At 44.3% G+C, this 19,769-nt stretch overlaps 1 protein-coding gene across 1 annotated transcript in view; it reads right to left on the bottom strand.

The window, feature by feature from the left end:
- Positions 1 to 19,769, bottom strand: part of P4HB (prolyl 4-hydroxylase subunit beta) — a 366,012-nt gene that overhangs the window by 169,139 nt on the left and 177,104 nt on the right. The window contains exon 8 of the mRNA XM_044068198.1: positions 13,192 to 13,312. Within this exon, the coding sequence (XP_043924133.1) occupies positions 13,192 to 13,312 (121 nt within the window). The remainder of the gene's footprint in view (positions 1 to 13,191; positions 13,313 to 19,769) is intronic.

Here is a 19,769-nt window from a genome sequence, read left to right as displayed (position 1 = left end):
ATGCGTCTGTTAGGGTTTGGGCAGCAGGGGGTAGAGTGAATGGCAGTTCCTTGTTTTGGTGACAAGCATCTGCCCACCAAAGGAACTCCATCTGTAGACAAGGAAGGATAGGAATCATTGCTTCTAGATCCTGAGAATGTTGACACCATAGGCCTTTTAGATACCATTGTGGTTTCCTCATATGCAGTCTTGCATATGGAATTAATACAAAGCAAAAGGCCATGAACCCCAGGGCTTGCAGTATTTTCCTTGCAGATAGCTGGGTCTTTGTGGCTAGTAGTTTGAAGTAAGCTATGAAATGAACTTGTTTTTCTGGCGTGAGAAAAGCCATCTGGGAAGTTGTATTCAATCTTGCTCCCAGGAATACAATTTGTTGGCAGGGTACAAGACGTGATTTCTTTTTGTTTATGGTGTACCCTAGAGAAGTTAGCAATTTCTGTACAATTGCCAGATGATTCAATAGCATGTCCTGGTTTTCTGCCTGAATTAGATAATCATCCAGGTATGGATATATCTGGATATTTCTTTGCCTGCAAAATGCAATGACAGGAGCTAGGCATTTTGTGAATACCCTGGGCACAGTAGATAAGCAAGGGCAGTGCAAAGAACTGATACGGCATGTAGCCTGCTTTGAAGCGTAGACATCTTCTGCAGGATTCCCTTATTGGGATGTGCAGGTAAGCTTCCTTTAAATCCAGTGTTGCCAACCAGACATCTTTGCCTAGCGCAGGAAGCAGCTGGTGAAGTGAGTTAGCATCCTGAATTTTGGAATCACAAAAAATATGTTTAGGATACAGAGGCCCAGTATAGGACACCAGGAGTTGTCTTTTCTGGGCATCAGGAAAAGCCTAGAGTAGAAACCTTGTCCCCATTCCTCTTCTGTAACAGGATGAACAGCCCTGCTGCTTGAGAACGAAAATTTGCCTTTGAGCCTCTGCCCACTGATTTGAGGGTAGGTCTGGCCGACTGTTTGGGGTTGGTAAGGAGTGAAAGTGGAATCTGTATCCCTGGGAAACTATACTTAAAACCCATTTGTCCTGGGTAACGAGTTCCTAATTTTTTTTGCCTGCCGGGCAATCTTTCCCCTAAAAGAACAGTCAGTTATGCAGGGCTTTGAAGATTTAAAGTTAAGTCATTGAAACAGTTTACCATGGGGGGGGGGGGGGGGGGAGTCTTACCACTCCCTGCTATGGAAGTTGGAGCCCCCCACTGCTTAGCCCTGTGAGAACCTTGGGAGTTCTGCTGGTTCTGAGTTTGGACTGAAGGCCTGGAAGAGGCAGGAAAGGACCATTTTTTTTAGAGGGCCAATGCCTACTAAATCTGGGAGGATGTACTTGCAGGAAATCTTTGCATAGATTTTGCTTTTGCCTCCATCTTTTTAAGTACTACTATTGCTTTGTTGCCAAACAGTCAGTCTTGGTTTAAGGGAGCATCCAGCAATTTAGCTTTAACATGATCTGGCAAAGACTGCCCCTTAAGTCAAGCATGCCATCCAAGTACAGACCCAGTGATAGCATCCCTCCAAGATGCCTCTAGTGAATCAAAACCACATTGAAAAGTATGTTTTCCAACTTGTTCAGCAGAATGCATTAAATCCTGTAAATCTTTATTTTCAGCACATTCAGGAATCATCATTTTCTGTTTAAGCAATGCTGTGATACTATGCTTAGCACCCACTTGTCCTGTGTTATTAACTGCCAATTTTGAGCAAAAAGTGCTACTTTTCCCCCTAAGGGTGCTGCCAAAAGGTAAGTGCATGGTGAAGGCAGAGGGAAATTAGGACTGTTTTCTGTAGGTTTCCGCTTTATCTCCTCCAGATTTGGAGGTAGAAGCGCCCCATTGCTTTGACCTGTAAGAATCTTGTGCCTGGTATCTGGAACCCTTAGGGCATCTGGATTTGCCCCTTTGAGCTCTGTCTGACACAGGAAAGGAACATATTTTTGTAGGCCAGTGTCTACTGAATCTTGGTGGCTAAACTTGTAAGAAGTCTTTTACAGTTTGCATAGACTTAGCTTTGTCTTCCATTTTCTTTAAAACCTCTTCTGCCTTGATACCAAACAGACTATCCTGCTGTAAAGGTGTATCCACTAATTTAGCTTTAACATGATCAGGCAAATTTTGCTCTTTTAGCCAGGCAAGCCTCCTAATCACAGAACCAGTAACTGCGGCCATGTAGGAGGCCTCTAAGGAATCAAAACCACATTGCAAAGTATGCTTTCCAACCTGTTCAGCTACATGCAACGATTCCTGCAATTCTTCATTTTCTGCACATTCAGAAATCATCATTTTCTGTTTCAGCAATCCCATAACATGCCGTTGATACTTGAGCATATCAAACTGGCAGTTTAAGGCCCTAATTGCCAAGGTTGCAGATGTATAACCCCCCCCCCCCCAATCTATCCAGTGACCTTGAATCTGTCAGAGAGTAGGAATCTTTGCTGTTGAAGCCTCAACTCCCTTTGGACCATGTGAAACAGTTTCAGGATCAGCAGCAGGGTTTCTAAATAAAAATCTGTGAGAGTCAGGGACACTAATCTGTCAGGCTTGCTGGGAGCCAGAGGTAAGGAGTCGAGGGTCAAGCTCTACTCCAAAAACACATCATTTACAATGTCTAAAACAGGCAGTATATGGCTAAAGGCCTGTGCTGAGGGAGAAGGAAATCCCTGAGCCTCTTTTTAGATTGAGAAATCTCGACTCTCCCAGTGAAAATGCTCCCTCAAAGTATGCAAAGTTTCTCCAAATGAATAATCCTCAGGAGCTGATGCACATGGTATAGACTCCTCTGCATCTGAATCCTCATAGGGAGGTATAGATAATTCCTGATCAGAAGAGGAATCAGAAGAAATAGAAACCTGATGTGAAGATTCATAATCAGTGCCTTACCTAGAACTCTTATCAGGAGGGGAATGGGAGCACCTGTTAAAGGTAATAAGGTCTTCAGCCATTTTGATAATCTGCTTTTTAGGCATAGCGGCCTGTGCACGTGGCTCGTGTCAGTTTTTTAGTTTTAGAAGTTGCTTTTGTCTTTGGCTTTGCAGCGGTCGTCAGTTTGATATAAAAATGCTGAGGCCTGAATACAGCCTCAGAAGCCGGTGCCTGCTCAGCGGCTCTGGACCCATCCGGGGGAGATGAATCAGTGGGTCAAGTATTTTACGGCGTGCTCGACTCCACATGGGTCTTGGTAGGGGCCTGGGACTCTAAAGTAGAGGGTATCAGGGGTTGTGAAAGCGCCTCACTGAGTACTGGCGAACTGGTGACTGGCTTAAGAGAAGCTTAGTCATCAGTTTTGGACCTCTAATGTCTCTGTCCTTTTCTTTGCATTTTTTTTTATGTACTTCGGTAGTTGGACTGCCATCAAACGACATTTCTGGGTAGTTAAATCGGTTTCCAAAATACTTGGAGGCAAAAATATACAGACTCTTAATAGTGCGTTGGTTAAATCTAGCACAAAACAGACAGCCAGGCACATTGTGATAAGAGCCTAGGCAAGGAATACAGTATAAATGGAAATTCTTATGAGGTATTTGCTTCCCACAAGTAATACAATTAACTTTCTGACATTGGTATGGAGCAAGAAAAAAAAAAAAAAAGTTTCCCCAACAGGGTACTTAGCTTTAGTGAAGACTTTGGTTCTGAAACTCAAACTAATATTTCAGGAGTCTGCCGACTGGCACTTGCCAAATGCTTCTGCTTCTGGCATCGCGCGGCAAGAAAGACTGCTTGTTTTATACCCCTGACGTCATGGAAGAGGAGACGGCAACTGACGCAAGACCCAAGACTTTGGAATTCAGGCCAACCTGCCAGCAGATTATCCAAATGTAATGACTGCAACAGTGAAACACTAAGAACATCCACTTGCAAAGTATGTTTTAAAACTTGTTCAGCAGAGTGCATTAAATCCTATAAATCTATTTTCAGCACAGTCAGAAATCAGCATCATTTTCTGTTTAAGCAATCCAATAATATGACGTTGATAACTTATCCGCCACATAACACAAGCACTCAGGTCACTCCAAGGCAAGTACAAATATGAGTAGTACAGTGTGAAATATTTTCTGCTTAAAAACCTCAGCTTTGGCCGGCTAAGAACTTGCTGTATTCAACTGGACGTATAAGAGAATTTAAGTACCTTTATCTGCACTTTTTTTTTCAAAAAAATACAGTATTTAAATTGATTTTAACTGTGTTGCAGGAATATTAACTGAACTGGAAGTTTTGACTCTGCTTTTCAGTTAGTCCCACCTACCCTCCCTGTTTTTGTTTTGCTGTTAATCTTATTGGCCTTGAAACTGCCCGCCCATCTTGTAAATTTGTGTTTGGATACTCCTTCTGGGCCTATCTCATTTGCTCACTCAACTGAGTGCAGTGAGATCATATTCTGATTTCAGGCACTCCTACTGTGTACAAAGAGAGCATCTGGGAAACAGAAAAAAAATTAAGCTTGTTTCCTGCATTTCCTGTTAAGTGGTATAGACTATTTGTAGGCTTCTGAGCCCCCAAGCCCTTCTGTGATGGAGGGAAGCCTTCTAGTTTAGGTTTTGTTTCTTATAACTAGCCAGTTTTCTAGTTTCAGCACTCAAATCTGTTTCTTTGATCTCAGCACTTGTTCAGAAAAAAAAAAAATGTCATCAGCTTTTACTGTACTTGTGTTTCTACCTACTTTATTTTACTTTTGCATCATCTTAAAAGTACTCAATTGTATTTATTACTGCTTGGTGTAAATCATTCTAAGCCTTTTGGTTTAAACACTTGGGCTTCGGACCAGTTGTTTTGCACCGAGAGGGTTTGTGGTCTGCACTGTAGTGGCAGAACAGGTAGCTTACATCCTTGTAGGTTGGGAACTGCTGATTGAGGGCTCAGTGTCTGTTACTCAAAGTGTATTAATTCTGGTTTAAGCACTTGGGCTTTCAGGCCGGTTATTTTACATTAAGAGGGTTCGTGGTCTGCACTCTTGTGGGAGGAGAGGCTGGACTCTGCCCTTCTGAGCTGGGGATTTCTGGTTAAAGGCTTATAGTGCATGCATATCTGAACTGCTTCTTACTGAAGTTGGTGCGCCTTGTTTGCTGTGGCATAGACTGGATTCGGGCCTGCTGGATCTAGCTTTGTTTGTGTAACTTGAGCACTAATCCAGGCATTCTCTAAAGTATTCAACTGTATTTATTACTGCTTGGTAGTAACTTGATTAAAGTGTAGCTATTATTTTAAGTCTTTTGGATTAAGCACTTGGGCTTCAGACCAGTTGTTTTACATTAAGAAGGTTCGTGGTCTGCACTCTTGTGGGAGAAGAGGCTGGACTCTGCCCTTCTGAGCTGGGAATTTCTGGTTAAAGGTTTATATAGTGCCTGAATATTTGAACTGTATCTTACTGAAATTGGTACACCTTGTTTGCTGTAGCATAGACTAGATCCAGGCCTGCTGAATCTAGCTTTGTTTATATGCTTGTTGTTTGTTTGCTTGTTATTTCCCTGGAATGCTAATTCCACCTAACACGTGGCTTCTAAGCGCTTCTGTGGATCACTAGTGATATCTGCATTGCTTACTGTACTTATTTCCTTGCTTCACTTGAAAGAAAGTTACTGTTTGTCATTTTTGCATTTAAGTTACCTGTAACACATTGCACTTAAGTTACCTGGCACTTGCTCACTAAAGCAATTATACAAGTCAGCACTAAAAATTAAAAGCACTACACCCTCACTTCCCACTGGCCCTCGTTTTCAATTATTAAGGAATTCCCAATATTATTCTAGCATGTCCAAAGGTCAGTTGTCAATCTCCTCTCCGGTCCAGCTGGTGAATCTGGGAATCTTGAGGCAATGTTACAACTGCCTCATGTACACAGATAACCCTCTCTCCTCCTCCCAACAAATTCCAACACATGTGAGAGATGCAACCATATAGCCAAACTGGAGGCTGAGCTCTCTCAACTCAGTACTGGCATAACCAGTCAGGAGGAGAAGGAAACCACACTCACTACAAATTCCAGTCTCACATAGACCTACCACGACAGCAAACCAAACACATAATCGCACAAAAACATACTCGGAGGCTCTAAATAAAGATCTGCCTAAGCAGCAGAGACCTCCAAAGCAGACACCCAAGCAACCGCTACCCCAAAACAAAACACGTGCAACACATATCTCACAAAGCCAGTGTGCCAAACAGTCACAGCCCTCAAGACTAAACACACCTGATACACTTGTAATAGGTGACTATCGTCAGGCACACTGACAACCGCTCACCAGGCTGAACAAGGAGAGGGTCACGGTGAGCAGCCTGTCGGGCACTAGGATCCGCCACATAACACAAGCACTCCGGTCACTCCAAGGCAAGTACAAATATGACTGTCATTGTCCATGCTGGTGTGAATGACCTGAGACATACCTCCCTGGACTACATGAAGAGAGATATAAAGGAGCTCTCTGAGCATGTAGCCCAGGCCAGTATGACCCTGACCTTGAGTAGCATCTTACCCTCACCAAGAATGATGCCACAATATGAAGACAAGATGATAAATTTCAACAATTGGCTTGAGTACTGGTGTCATTCAAAGGGGATCCAATGCCCGTCAGCTTGAGATGATATGCTCGACAAGCCACGATGCTTCGCTAGGGACGGCTTGCACCTGTCACCCCTGGGCTTTCGGATACTGGCAAAGGCTCTTGCTACCCCCATAGTGCCTTTTTTAGGCAAGGCTCAAAAGACAATATCACAAGGGATAAGAAACTAAGAGTAATGCTACTCAACGCCAGAAGTCTAAACCTCAAGATGCACGCACTCGAAACTCTCCTTAGCATGGAGAACATCGATATCTGTGCAGTAACAGAAACCTGGTTCAGGGCTCCCGAGAGCACCCCAGCACCACCAGGTTTATACCTCATACCATGCTTTTCGGCCCCAAAACTTGGACCCAACCACAAAAGGAGGGGGAGTATCTATATTCAAAGATACCCACACCTCCAGGTTGGTGGCAAAGCACGAAGCATCAGAGACTATCCATGTGCAACTAACAGTGGGTAAAAACTGCCTTCCAGTTTATAGCCTGCTACAGACCACCCTCCCAAACCCAGGAACCCCACTCGGCCTTCCTGAGAACACTGGAAAATATGAAGGTCTCTCCAAACACCATTATATTGGGCGACTTCAACTACCCAAACATAGACTGGGAGCATTACTCTAGCTCCAACACCCTAGCCCAAAGGTTCCTAGAATTTATAAACTCAAATGCTATGGAACAACTTGTTGCCACTCCCACAAGAGGGGAAAACATACTGGACCTGATCATCACCAACATGGGGACTCTATGCTCCGGACCAGAAGTGTATCCCTCACTGGTAAGATCAGACCATAAACTAATCTCACTGGATATTCACATCCCAACCCCACCCCCTGGCCAGAAAACCACAGTGAAAAACTTCTCTAAAGCAAATTTCACACTCCTCAAAACCGAGGTGGAATCCTTCAAAGCCCCCGGGCCTGTGGAAAATACAGCCCAGACCGCAGAATCCTTTATAAAACGCATTCTATGAACACCTTCAGGAATGCATGGATCATGCGATCCCAAATAAAACCAAGACCCAATCCTCCAAAGGTAGACGTCCTGTCTGGCAGATCCCAGCCATAAACAAACTATACAACAAAAGGAGGAAGCTACTAAATGAGAGCAAAATCCCAAAAAGGGAAGGCATCACTGATCAGTATTAGCAAAAAACTACGGGCACTCCTAAAATTGTCTAAGGCCAGCTTCGAGAGAAAAATTGCACAGGACGCCAAGGATAATCACAAGGCTTTCTTTAGTTATGTTAGGAACCTGGGTGGTAATTCCCAGATATGCTCAGAATTAGTCCAAAATGACAAAAAATACACTGAACCCACAGACATTGCCAACATCCTAGCTGACAGGTTCAGCACAACCCCCCCCCCCAAAAGGGCAAATATCTATCCCAGCAGAGTGCTGCCCCCCAGACATCTCAGATGCTCAGGTAAGAGCCGCCCTCTCCAAAGCAAAAACACAGCATCAATGGGACCAGACGGTGTCCTGGGCTGCGTCCTACATGAACTCCAAGAAGAGCTAAACCCAAACATAAGACTACTGTTCAATCTCAGCCTTACTACAGGATATGTGCCCAAAGAGTGGCGTACAGCAACAGTGGTCCCTCTCCATAAAGGTGCTGCCTCAGCGGCTCCTGAAAACTATCGCCCCATAAGCCTGACTAGCTTGGTCTGCAAAGCTATGGAAAGGATCATCATGGACCTCATAAATAAAGATATTGGGGACCTACAGACACTGGATCCTACCCAGTTCAGCTTTATTAAGGGCAGATCCTGCCTCTTAAACCTGGTTGATTTCTTTGAAACAGTCACCAAGGCGATTGACGAGGGGAAGGTGGTCCACACAGCCTACCTGGACCTTGCAAAAAGCCTTCGATACAATACCCCACTCTGGCATTATAGATAAGCTTACCAGCTTAAATATAAACCCCTATGTCACTAGATGGATTTCAAACTGGCTCAAGGACAGAACCCACATTGTTAGAATTACTGGAGCCATGTCAGACTCCAAACCAGTTACAAGTGGTGTCCCCCAAGGCTCAGTTCTGGGACCTCTCTTGTTCGGTATATATTTCTTGGAGGTACAGGCCAACACGGAAGGACTGTGGCTGACCAAGTTCGCAGATGACTGCAAACTGGGCGCCATAATAGACTCTCCAGCCGACACAAGCATCCTCCAAAAGGGCCTCATAGAAACAGACAATTGGTGCCAGAGCCATGGCCTCAAGCTAAATGCCAAAAAGTGTATAGTCATCCCCTTTGGCAAAAAAGTGCCTACAAATTACCACATAGGTGGTAATCCATTAAGTACAGAAGTAATTGGGGACCTGGGGACCCAAGTTGATAGCAATCTCATTTGACAACCACATGGCCAAAGTGGTTAGAAAAACATTTTATATAGCCCACCTAATCATGAAGGGATTCACATCTAGATCAGGGGAGGTCATCGTGCCTCTTTACTCATCCCTCATCAGGCCCATACTTGAATACAATGCCCCTTTTGGGATGTACCTTACCAGACACCTGCAGCAACTGGAAAGGCCCCAAAAGTACCTCAACCAAGAGGATCAAAGAGCTCAAACAGATGCCATATGCTGCCCGGTTAAAGAAACTCCAGCTCTACTCAGTGGCATACCGCCTGATCAGAGGAGATCTGTGCCTGACGTATAAAGCCATGTCCAACCCGGAATTAATGGACATGCTACACCTCAGAAAATCCAAATCCCATCGAGCTACGCGCTAGAGAGTCTTGAACCTCAGCACTGAAGTAAGTAGGACATGCTGGAGGGACAGATTTATAACCCAGAGGCTCCCTTCACTCTGCCTGACCTGGACTGTGATTTTATTCCAGAGTCCCTCATTGACCCTCTTCAAGAGGAATCTTGATGAGTGAATAGGAGATCGTAGGTTTACATCGGGTATCACTTCTGTGTCACTGTTAGACAGAGGCACAGTATACTAACCTCGAAAAAGTGCATAGCAAAATTAATTTAAAATGGGTGGTGAAAGCCGAACACACTCTGGCTAGGCTTATAAATGTCCTAGGGCAGATAGCCTAGTATGAACCTATAGGCCAAGGTTGCACAAGTGTATACCTTCTTACCCAATCTACCCAGCGCCCTGGAATCTATCCGAGGGGTAGGATTTGTAGCAGTAGTAGCCTTAATGCCCTTGGGTCCCTGTGAAATAGTCTCAGGATCCGCAGCAGGATTTTTAAAAAGGAACTTGAGAGAGTCAGGAACCCTGTAATATCTATCAGGCTTTCTGGGAGCAGGAGGTAGAGAGTCAGGGGCCAAGCTAGATTCCAAAAAGGCATCACCAACAATGTCCAGTACAGGGGGGATAGCTAAAGGCCTGTGTTGGGGCAGGAGTAAGAAATCCCCAAGCCTCTTTTTAGAGCCAGAGAAATCCTGGCTTTCCCAGCAAAAATGCTCACTAAGAGTATGCAAGGTTTTGCCAAAAGAGAAATCCTCTGGAGGGGAAGCAGAGGGAATAGAGTCCTCTGCATCAGAATCCTCATAGGTAGATAAGGGTAAATCCTGGTCAGAGGAAACAGAAATTTCAGAATCCTGATCAGAAGAATCACAAGCAAACTCAGTCCTAGGTCTCTTAGAGGGGGAAGGTTGGCTTCCCCTGATTAAAGTAATAAGGTCTTCAGCCATTCTTATTTGCTTTTTAGGCATAAAGGTCGGACCATGTGGTCTGGGCATCAGTTTTCTAGGCATGGATCGAGTTTTAGGCCTTGAAGAAGATGGCGTTTAATATGCAAGTCAGTAGGCCTAAATACACCCTCAGAAGCAGGTGCTTGCACAGCAGCTCCAGACCCATCCAAGGTAGAGACATCCACAGTTTAAGCATCTCACAGCATACCGGACTCCAAATGGGTCTCAGTAGAGGCCTGCGAATCTGAAGTAGCGGGAATCGGGAGCTCCAAAAGTGCCTGAGTACCGGCAAACTGGTGACTAGCTTAGAAGCGTCGTCGGCAGCTTTGGACCCGTGCAGTCCGTCTATCTGTGTTTTTTCAGAATGTCTGTAGTCAGGTGGCTTACCGAAGCAAGCCATATCTGGATAATTGAACCAAGTATCAAAATATTTTGAAGCGTAAATAAACAGACTACGAATAGTTTACTGTTTAAATAAGGCACAACAGACAGCGAGGTACGTCGTGGTCAGGGCCTAGGCAAGGAATGCAGTACAAATGAAAATCTTTGAGGTATTTGCTTTCCACAAGAAATACAATTACTGACTTTTACTGACATCAGTTTAGAGCAAGAAAAAGTTTCTCCAATGGGGTACTTGGCTTAGTTGAAGACTTCAGTTCTGAAACTCAAAAATTTCAGGAGTCTGCCGACCGGCACTTGCAAACTGCTTCTGCTTCTGGCACCGCAAGCAAGAAAGACTGATGTAATGCCATCGGCTGTATGCTTTATACCCCTGACATCATGGAAGATGAGACAGCAACAGACGCAGGACCCAAGATTTGGTTAATCAGGCTGACTGAGGGCTACTGCAAGCAAATAACCCAAATGGGATGACTGCAACAGTGAAACACAAAGAACATCTACTTGGGAGTTGGACTGTATGTTGGAATTTGGATCTGGTGGCAGAGAAGTTATGAGAATGTTGTGTGCATATGTCACTTATGGCAGACATCTGATCACAGCCTACGTGCGACGTACTATGCACCCTACAAGTAGTAAAAGTGTTTTGTACACTGGGCGATATCAGGTCACCTACAGAGGGGAACTCCCTCATGTAATGAATACTGCAACAGATGAATAGGACATCAGTAGATGTCCTACCGATCACTGCTGCAGTCTTACTGACATGGGTTAGCACTGCAAATGTCAAGCTGTTGTACCAAATCTTTACCTTCCTTAGGTCATATGTCCAGAACATGACATCAGCTTATATAAGCTGGGACAGAGACTGATATAACAGTATGAATTCATAAACCATCTCTTAAGACAGGTGCCTGACTACTACTAAGAGGAGACTGATCAGCTAGGAATGCAGCTCCAATTGGTAAGTAAATATGTGTAAATACACACACACACACACACACACACACACACACACACACACACACACACACACACACAGGCTTCTGGAATGAAAGAGAGCAAGATTTGTGACAAGTGTTCTAGGCCTAGGCTAAAAAAAAACGCACTGCATGCAAATACTTTTTTTTGGACTCTGCCTATCACACACACTTACCCCTCTTAGCTGACATCTATAAATTTAACAAAAACTTGAAGAAAAAAATGAAGACTCCAACAGGACACTCATCTGCATAGATGAATGTAGCAAAGGTATCAACGACCAAACAATGAATATATGGACGCAAGTCTTGCTTTAAGGCTGGTGACAAGATAGTCTGAGTATTGATGTTTGTACATCAATCTTTACACCCCAAAGCAGACAAGCTGAGGTCAAATGGGCGTACAACCCAAGGAAGGTAAACAGATACCCTAGTCAAATGGACATACAACCCAAGGAAGGTAAACCATTGGTACCCCAGCCAGACATCAGCAGTGATCACCCATATGCCAGGAATACTACAAAAGTGATTTCAGTCAGGACATCTTTTATTTCCAAATGTTAGGGCTTTCAAACAAAAGGGGTGCAGCTAACATATCCCAACTACTCATGTGGTCAATAAATGTCTCGTCTTACAGCCCTGTGCACAGAGTGCTGCTTTTATAGAATATCTAGTTGTAGAATAACTGAACTTTTTTTTTTTTTTAAGGTTGGGGGGGGGGGGGATTACCCCACAATTCAAGAGGGTCCTGTCTTTGCAACACTGACAAAGTACAAAAAACACCTAACCCCAAATAATTAACGGCCACTATGCCTCTGGAGTCAAGTAATGCCTGCTTTAAGGTAGGCCACCTCACTGCAATGTCATTTTAAAACACACATGCACTAGCTTACAACCACTTTCCTCATCATCCAAAACTGACAGGTAGAAGTCCCCTGGGGAGGAAAAAAATCAAGGGGACCACCACCCATTCCACTTAACGTCTCTTGGGTAAGCCTCTTCTAGAAAAGCATTATGGAAAACTCTTTTCAGTTTGTAAGTGAATGGAACAGATTGCATGCTCTTTTGGAAGTATTACTAGGTAAACTGCCTCTAGAGTAAGCCAGTCTCCCCCCCCCCCCCCCCCCACACACACACACACACTGCAATCTGGAAAGTGGTTAGCTCTAAGTACCAATCACACTGCAAACAGGCCATAGTTAAGACAAAGATGGTACTGTGAAGCCCCATGCAACAGTGAGGGTTTTCTTGTCTTATGACCAGATGCTTTCAGCTATTCATCCCAATATTTTCTTGCGTCTGTTGTGGCCTCAACTGCTACAAACACAGGTAATGCAAGGAAGTATTTCACAATGAATAAAGACCTTCAGTTCCTTTTAAATGTTCACTGATATTAACTGCAGCTTTGTTGCCTGGGCACTGCATGACGTTTGACTGGGGAGTGAGAACTACCTACTTTGAAGGCAAAAATATCCAAGTTAGCAGCTCACACCTCAACTACTTAAGCTGTAAACTACATAAACAATGCAACTGTTTAAAAATGCATTCCAGAAGGTTAGCAAAATATTTATCTCACTTCATTGCAAGTAGAACCAACTTACAAAATTCCACAAGCACATTTTTCTTCTCATCAAAGGCAACCTCCTCAAAATTCTTCCCCACCAGCACCTTTACAGCATTCTTGTCCCAGTCTGATGGCACCTCCTGACTCATCAAATGGGGCTGAAATTAAAACAGAAAAGCAGGAGGGAAACATTAATGCACATAAATGGCATTACATTTTCTACAGCACTCATTCACATTTATCACACAAGCTCAATCTTTAAGGGACAACCTGCACTGGAATAACACTGCTCCTGCCACTGGGCATCAGAACTGCACACAAGATCTTTAATCATTTCCCCACTATCAGTCAATGACATAGCCAGTAAGAACCAGCCAAGGTAACATGCAAAACTCAGTCAGGAAGATGGACCTCAAAACAGAGTTATGTCCTCTAATTCACATCTATTCAAGTGCCTCCCTGCTTGTTTATGTACATGACTGTAGCATTGTCAGTCTTTATTAGCAGTTGTCCTGGATGAAGCAGATCCTTGAAAGCTGTCAGGGCATTCTGGACAGCTAGCAGCAGGATAACCCAAGTGTATATGTCCTCTAATTCACATCTATTCAAAAAGTTTTGCTGACTAAGCAAAACATATACAAGGCTGGTTGAGTGCACTGGGTGGATGGGTGGGTGGTGCTTGTGCATGGACAGTCAGCAGCTCAAACTAAAGAAACTAGTCTCCAGCAATGGGCCATACAAGCCCCCCCCCCCCCCAAGGCTGCAAACTGGTCAATTAAGACAGGACCAGAAGAATCCCTTCTGTGTTCCTACATAATGTGCATAAAGGGAGAAAGATTCTGCATCAACTGAAAGCTACTGCCACCACTTCATATCACAGATGCCACCATCTGTCATGGCAATTACATCACAAAGTGGCAAACTAAGCCAATGAGTTCAGAAACAGACCACTGTTTCAAACAAAAAACAGAGTACTTCAAGTGCCTCATCTTTTCCACTATATACCAGCCACACAAATTTACACAATTTCAGCATATAACAAAAGGTGCAACAAACAATTAACACAACTGCACAAACAGCCAGATCGCAGAATAGTAAGGCAGTTGAGTAATTCATCAAAATAGCTGCAGAAAAAAATAAGTGCTGCTGACAAAAAGAATATTCTTGGATACCTACACTAGAGTCAAGTAGAAGTCAAATATCCAGACAAGCGTAAAACAAACAAAAACAAACCAACAAATGGGGGGGGGGGGGTGTCTTGGAGAAGAGATGTGGGTCCATCTCAGGATACATACACAACCAAGAACTCCTTTATGGTTTATGGTATATGGGAGGAAACCAAACTATCTAGCCAGCGACAAGAGCATTCAAATGCTGCATAGAAAGTATACCAGCTGAAACCAGAGCACTGACAGCAAAAACTGGCAACATTCAAAAAACACAGTACACATACTGAAAAATTAAATTCAATCTTACAAAGACCAAAGAACACAGCACAAGTTTTAATCGCAATAACTCTTTACAGCATGAGCCATTTGTGCAGTTGCATGTCCTTCAGCTAGGAGGCCAGAAAGACAGAAAAAAAAATTTGACCAGAATTTAGCAAAGAAATTGGGTACTTTATGCTCAAATTTGTCAAAGACAAGGATCCAATTTACTCCTAAACTGGAATCGTTCCACTCAGTTTTAATACTGTATGCCCCCTCAAGCAACTACAAGGGCTTGTTATTGCACGAATGTAAAACACAGCAAGAAATAAAGCCACATCCTTCTCTTGTTAGCAGTATGGGGACCCACAGTCCAGCACAGAATTGTGTACACTTAACATAAATGTAGATGTTTATTCACTGTTGCAGTCATCACACTTTGGTATTCTGGCCGACTGAGTGCTACCTGCAGGCAGATAACCAGAGTCTTAGTATTTCTGTGTCAAATGCCATCACTTCTTCCACGATGTCAGGTCGTCAGGGGGTATAAAACAGGCAGCCGACGCAATTACATCAGTTTTTCTTGCCCCAAATGTCAGGAGCCCCCAAATAGGGATCTGGTATATGGTGGGGAACACCACAAGTAAAAAGTAAATACCAATGCCATTAGGAATGGCCATAGAGAGGAAAGGCAGAAAGATATAGAAAGCCAGGGGGCTGGAGGGAGGGAAACCAGGACTGCAACAGTGAATACACCAACATCTGAAATTTATGGTAAGTGTACACAACTGTACTATGTTCTTTATGTTTCACTGTTGCAGTCATCACACTTGGGTAGACTCCCAAAGCTGAGAAAGGGTGGAGGCAGTCAAGAGGTGTTAGGGCTGGCTAGTAGGCCTTACAAGACTGCTGTAGCAAATCCAGCCCTGGGACTTAGAAAAGATAGTCAAGTGGTAATGCTTGGTGAAGGTGTGTACAGAACTCCAGGTTGCAGCTTCCAGAATGCCACTGATAGGGACTCCCCTAAGAAATGCTGTAGAGGTGGAAGTAGCCCTAGTGGAATGTGATCTGATCCCCACTGGGGTAGGTTTTCCATGGTACTTCTAGCAGAAATGGATGCAGTGTGCTATCCATTTGGAAATGGATTTGAAATGGCCTTGCCCTCTGCCCCAGTAGCAATGCTGACTAGCAGCTGGTCATATTTTCTGAAAGGCTTAGTCCCGTCAAGGTAGAACCTGAGCTATGCACGTCCAAGGAGTGCAAGATCCTTTCCCCTTTATTCTGAGGATTAGGGAAGAAGGTTGGCAAATGGATGGATTGGTTTAGAGCCACACTGGACACTACCTTAGGCATAAAAGGACGGGTTAGCCCTGAGGGAAACCCTGTCAGCATGGAAAATAATGAAGGGTTCCACAGCCATTAAAGCCTGCAACTCAGACACTCTTCTTGCTGAAGTTATGGCTAAAAGCAAGGCTGTTTTCCAAGAGAGGAATTTTAACTGTGCTGAGGCAGCAGGTTCAAAAGGGGGAAGCGTGAGCTTTTCCAGTACAAAGTTAAGGTCCCAGGCAGGGGTGGGTGCTCTCCTAGGAGGCCTTAAGCTGTTAGCCCCTCTCAGGAACAGTTTGATGAGAGGGTGAGAAAAAAAAGAGGTGGCACAGTATTATAATGAGCTGAGATGGCAGAGGCATGAATCTTAATGGAGAAGGACAGGCCTCTGTGGGGTAGTTCTGCTAGGTAATCCAGGATTAGAGGTAAGGAGGGCACTGCTGTGTCCTTCCCTTGAGACAGACTCCAATAACAGTGTCTTTTCCACTTCTCAGCATAGGATTTCCTAATACTAGGCCTTCTGGCTTCAAGAATAATGTCCAGCACCTGTTTGCTAAGGGTTGCTGATGGGGTATTCAAGGGATAAGCCAGGCTGCAAGGTTTAGGGTTTGCAACTGTGGATGCAAAATCTGTCTCTCCTGCTGAGACAGCAGGGTAGGAGACTGGTGAAGGTGCAGGGTGGCACTTGTCAGGCTGCATAAGAGTGGGTACCAGTGCTGGCGTGGCCAGTCTGGGGCAATTAAGAATAGCCCTTGGCCTGTCCTGTTTTATCTTATGTAATACTCTTGAGAGAAGGTGTTGTGAGGGTTCCTGGTGCAGTATTTTCTCAACTAGTGGTTCTCGGGGGAGGCAAAGAGGTCCAACTCCAGTGTCCCCCACCTCTGGATCAGAAGGTTGAAAGTGTTGGGCTCCAATTTCCACTCATGTGGGTCTAGGCGATTTCTGCTAAAGTAGTCTGCCAGTGAATTTTGTTTGCCTGGCAGGAATTGAGCTTGTAGAAGCACTTGGTTGCTCAAGGCGGTGTTCCACAGGGACATGGCTAACCTGCAGAGGGTAAGAATGCATTTCCCCCTGCTTATGTACCAAATAACCGTGGTGTTGTCTGTTTTTATAAGTGGTTGTCCTGGAAGGATTAGGTACTTGAAGGCCGTCAGAGAATTCTGTACGGCTAACATCTCTTTTTGACTGATGTGCAGGAGAATCTGGCCTGGGTTCCAATGGCCCTGAACACATTTGCCTGCCATGTGAGGCCCCCATGCATAGTCTGATGCATCTGTTGTCAGGGTTTGGGCGGTGGGGGTTGAGTGAAAAGCAATCCCTTGTTGTGGCTGCATGCTTCTGCCCACCAAAGGAACTCTGCCCTTAGACAAGGTATGACAGGAATGACTATTTCCAGGTCCTGAGAAGACTTGTGTATCACTGTAGTTTCCTCATATGCAGTCTTGCATATGGAATTAGTAGAATACATGAGGCCATGAACCGTAGGGCTTGCAGTATTTTTCTTGCAGAAAGCTGGGTTTTGGTGGCCACTTGTTTGAAGTAATTTGTCAAATAGACCTGTTTTTCTGGAGTGAGAAATGCCATCTGGGAAGTTGTGTCCAAGCTTGCTCCCAGGAATACAATCTTTTGACTGGGTACCAGTTGTGATTTCTTTACATTGATGGTGTACCTCAATGAAGTGAGAAGGCTTTTTACAAAATCTTTTGACTGGGTACCAGTTGTGATTTCTTTACATTGATGGTGTACCTCAATGAAGTGAGAAGGCTTTTTACAAATGCCAGGTGCTGAAGTAGCAGTTCATGACTGTCTGCTTGAATCAGGCAGTCGTCCAAATATGGGAAAATTTGGATATTTCTCTGCCTGCAGAAGGCAATAACTGGAGCCAGACACTGTGAATACTCTGGGCGCAGTAGACAAGCCAAAGGGAAGTGCATAGAACCAATAGTGCATATAGCCTGCCCTGAATCGTAGAAATTTCCTGCACGACTCCCCTACGGGGATGTTCATACGCTTCTTTTAAGTCTAGAATGACTAACCAGGCATCCTTGGCTAGCAGAGGCAGAAACTGTTGCAGGGTAAGCATCTTGAATTTTGGGATCACCAGAAAGGTGTTGAGAATTGAAAGATCCAGGATAGGGTGCCAAAAGCCTTCCTTTCTGGGCACCAGGATAAGTCTAGAGTAGAAACCCTGACTCCTTTGTTCTGCTGGAACAGGTTGAATAGCTCTGATATTGAGCAGGGAAAATACTTGCTTCTGATCCTCTGCCCACTGGTTTGGAGGAACGTCTGGAAACTGTTGGGATTGGCAGTGAATGGAAGTAGAATTTGTACCCCTGGGATACAATGTTTAGGACCCATTGGTCCTGAGTAATGGACATCCAGTTTTTTGCATGAAGGGAAAGTTTTCCTCATAGCGGCACACGCAATTGGGCAGGGCTGGGAAGGATAACTGAAAAGTCATTGTGAACTTTTTCAATAAGGGGGCAGCATACCACTCCCCGTTTTTGAGGTGGGGGCACTCCATTGTTTAGATCTCTGCATACCCTGAGACTGTAGTCTGGGTGGCCCGTTTACCCTGGGTCGGGGAAGGCCTGGAAGGGGCTGGAAAGGAACAGTTTTTAGAAGGCCAATGCCTACTGAATCTAGGTGGTTGCACTTGTAAGAATTCTTTTACAGTTTGCATAGGTTTAGCTTTTTCTTCCAACTTTTTAAGAACTTCTACTTTGTTGCCAAACAGTCCTTAAAAGAGCATCTAGTAATTTGGATTTGACATCTGACGAGGTTTGCTCCTTCAGCCAAGCATGCCTTCTCAGTACAGACCCAGTGACTGCACCATGCAAGATGCTTCTAGAGCACCACTGCCACACTGTAAAGTAGGCTTACTAATTTGGTTTGCAGAATGCATTAGCTCTTGTAAATCTTTATTTTCTGCACAATCTGGAAATATCATTTTTTGTTTAATTAGTTCTAGAATATGTTGCTGGTACTACATGTGAAACTGGCATTTCAATGCCCCCATGGCAAGAACTGCAGAGGTATATACCTTTCTTCTGATCGCAAGAGTTGCAGAGGTAGATACCTTCTTACCCACTCTGTCTAAAGCTCTGGAATCCCTGCCCGAAGGGGTAAGACTTTAGGCTGTAGCAGCCTTAATACCTTTAGGTCCCTGGGAAATGGTCTATAGATCCGCAGTAGGATTTTGAGAGAGAAATTTGGGTGAATCAGGTACTCTGTAGTACCTGACGGGTTTCCTAGGGACTGGTGGTAATGTAACTGGAGTAAGACTAGATTCCATAATCTACAACATCCAGGGCAGGGGGTATAGCTAGAGACCTGTGCTGAGGCAACTCTAAAAATTCTCCGAGTCTCTTTTTGGACTGAGGATAGTCTAGGCATTCCCAGTGGAAATGCTCTCAAAGTATACAAGGTTTCACCAAAAGAAAAAAATACTCTAGAGGGGAGGCAGAGCGAATGGATTCCTCTGCATATGAATTCTATTAGGCTGATAAGGGCATGTCCTGATAATCAGAAGGGTCAGTCATTGGACTCCTGGTCTGTAAATCAGAAGGAAACTCCATTCTCTCTCAACAGGGGAAGGCTGGCTTCCCCTAATTAGTGTAATAAGGTCTTCAGCCATTTTAAGCATTTGTTTTTGTGGCATGAAAGATTGAGCATGCGCTTTGGTCAGTTTTCTACGCATAGTACATACTCTGGGCCTAAAGGTAGTTTTCGTTAAAAACAAAGTAGGTTTAAATCGGTAGAATGGAATACACTCTCAAGCAGGTGCATGCACAGTGACAGTACCCATCCAAGGTAGAGACATCCGCAGGTACCATAGTCAAAGAAGCATCTCACGGCCATC

The sequence above is a fragment of the Protopterus annectens genome, chromosome 4.part0, assembly GCF_019279795.1.
Source record: "Protopterus annectens isolate FY-2018-M chromosome 4.part0, PAN1.0, whole genome shotgun sequence".
In the NCBI taxonomy this organism is placed as follows: domain Eukaryota; kingdom Metazoa; phylum Chordata; order Ceratodontiformes; family Protopteridae; genus Protopterus; species Protopterus annectens.
This window is presented reverse-complemented; position numbering and strand designations above follow the sequence as displayed.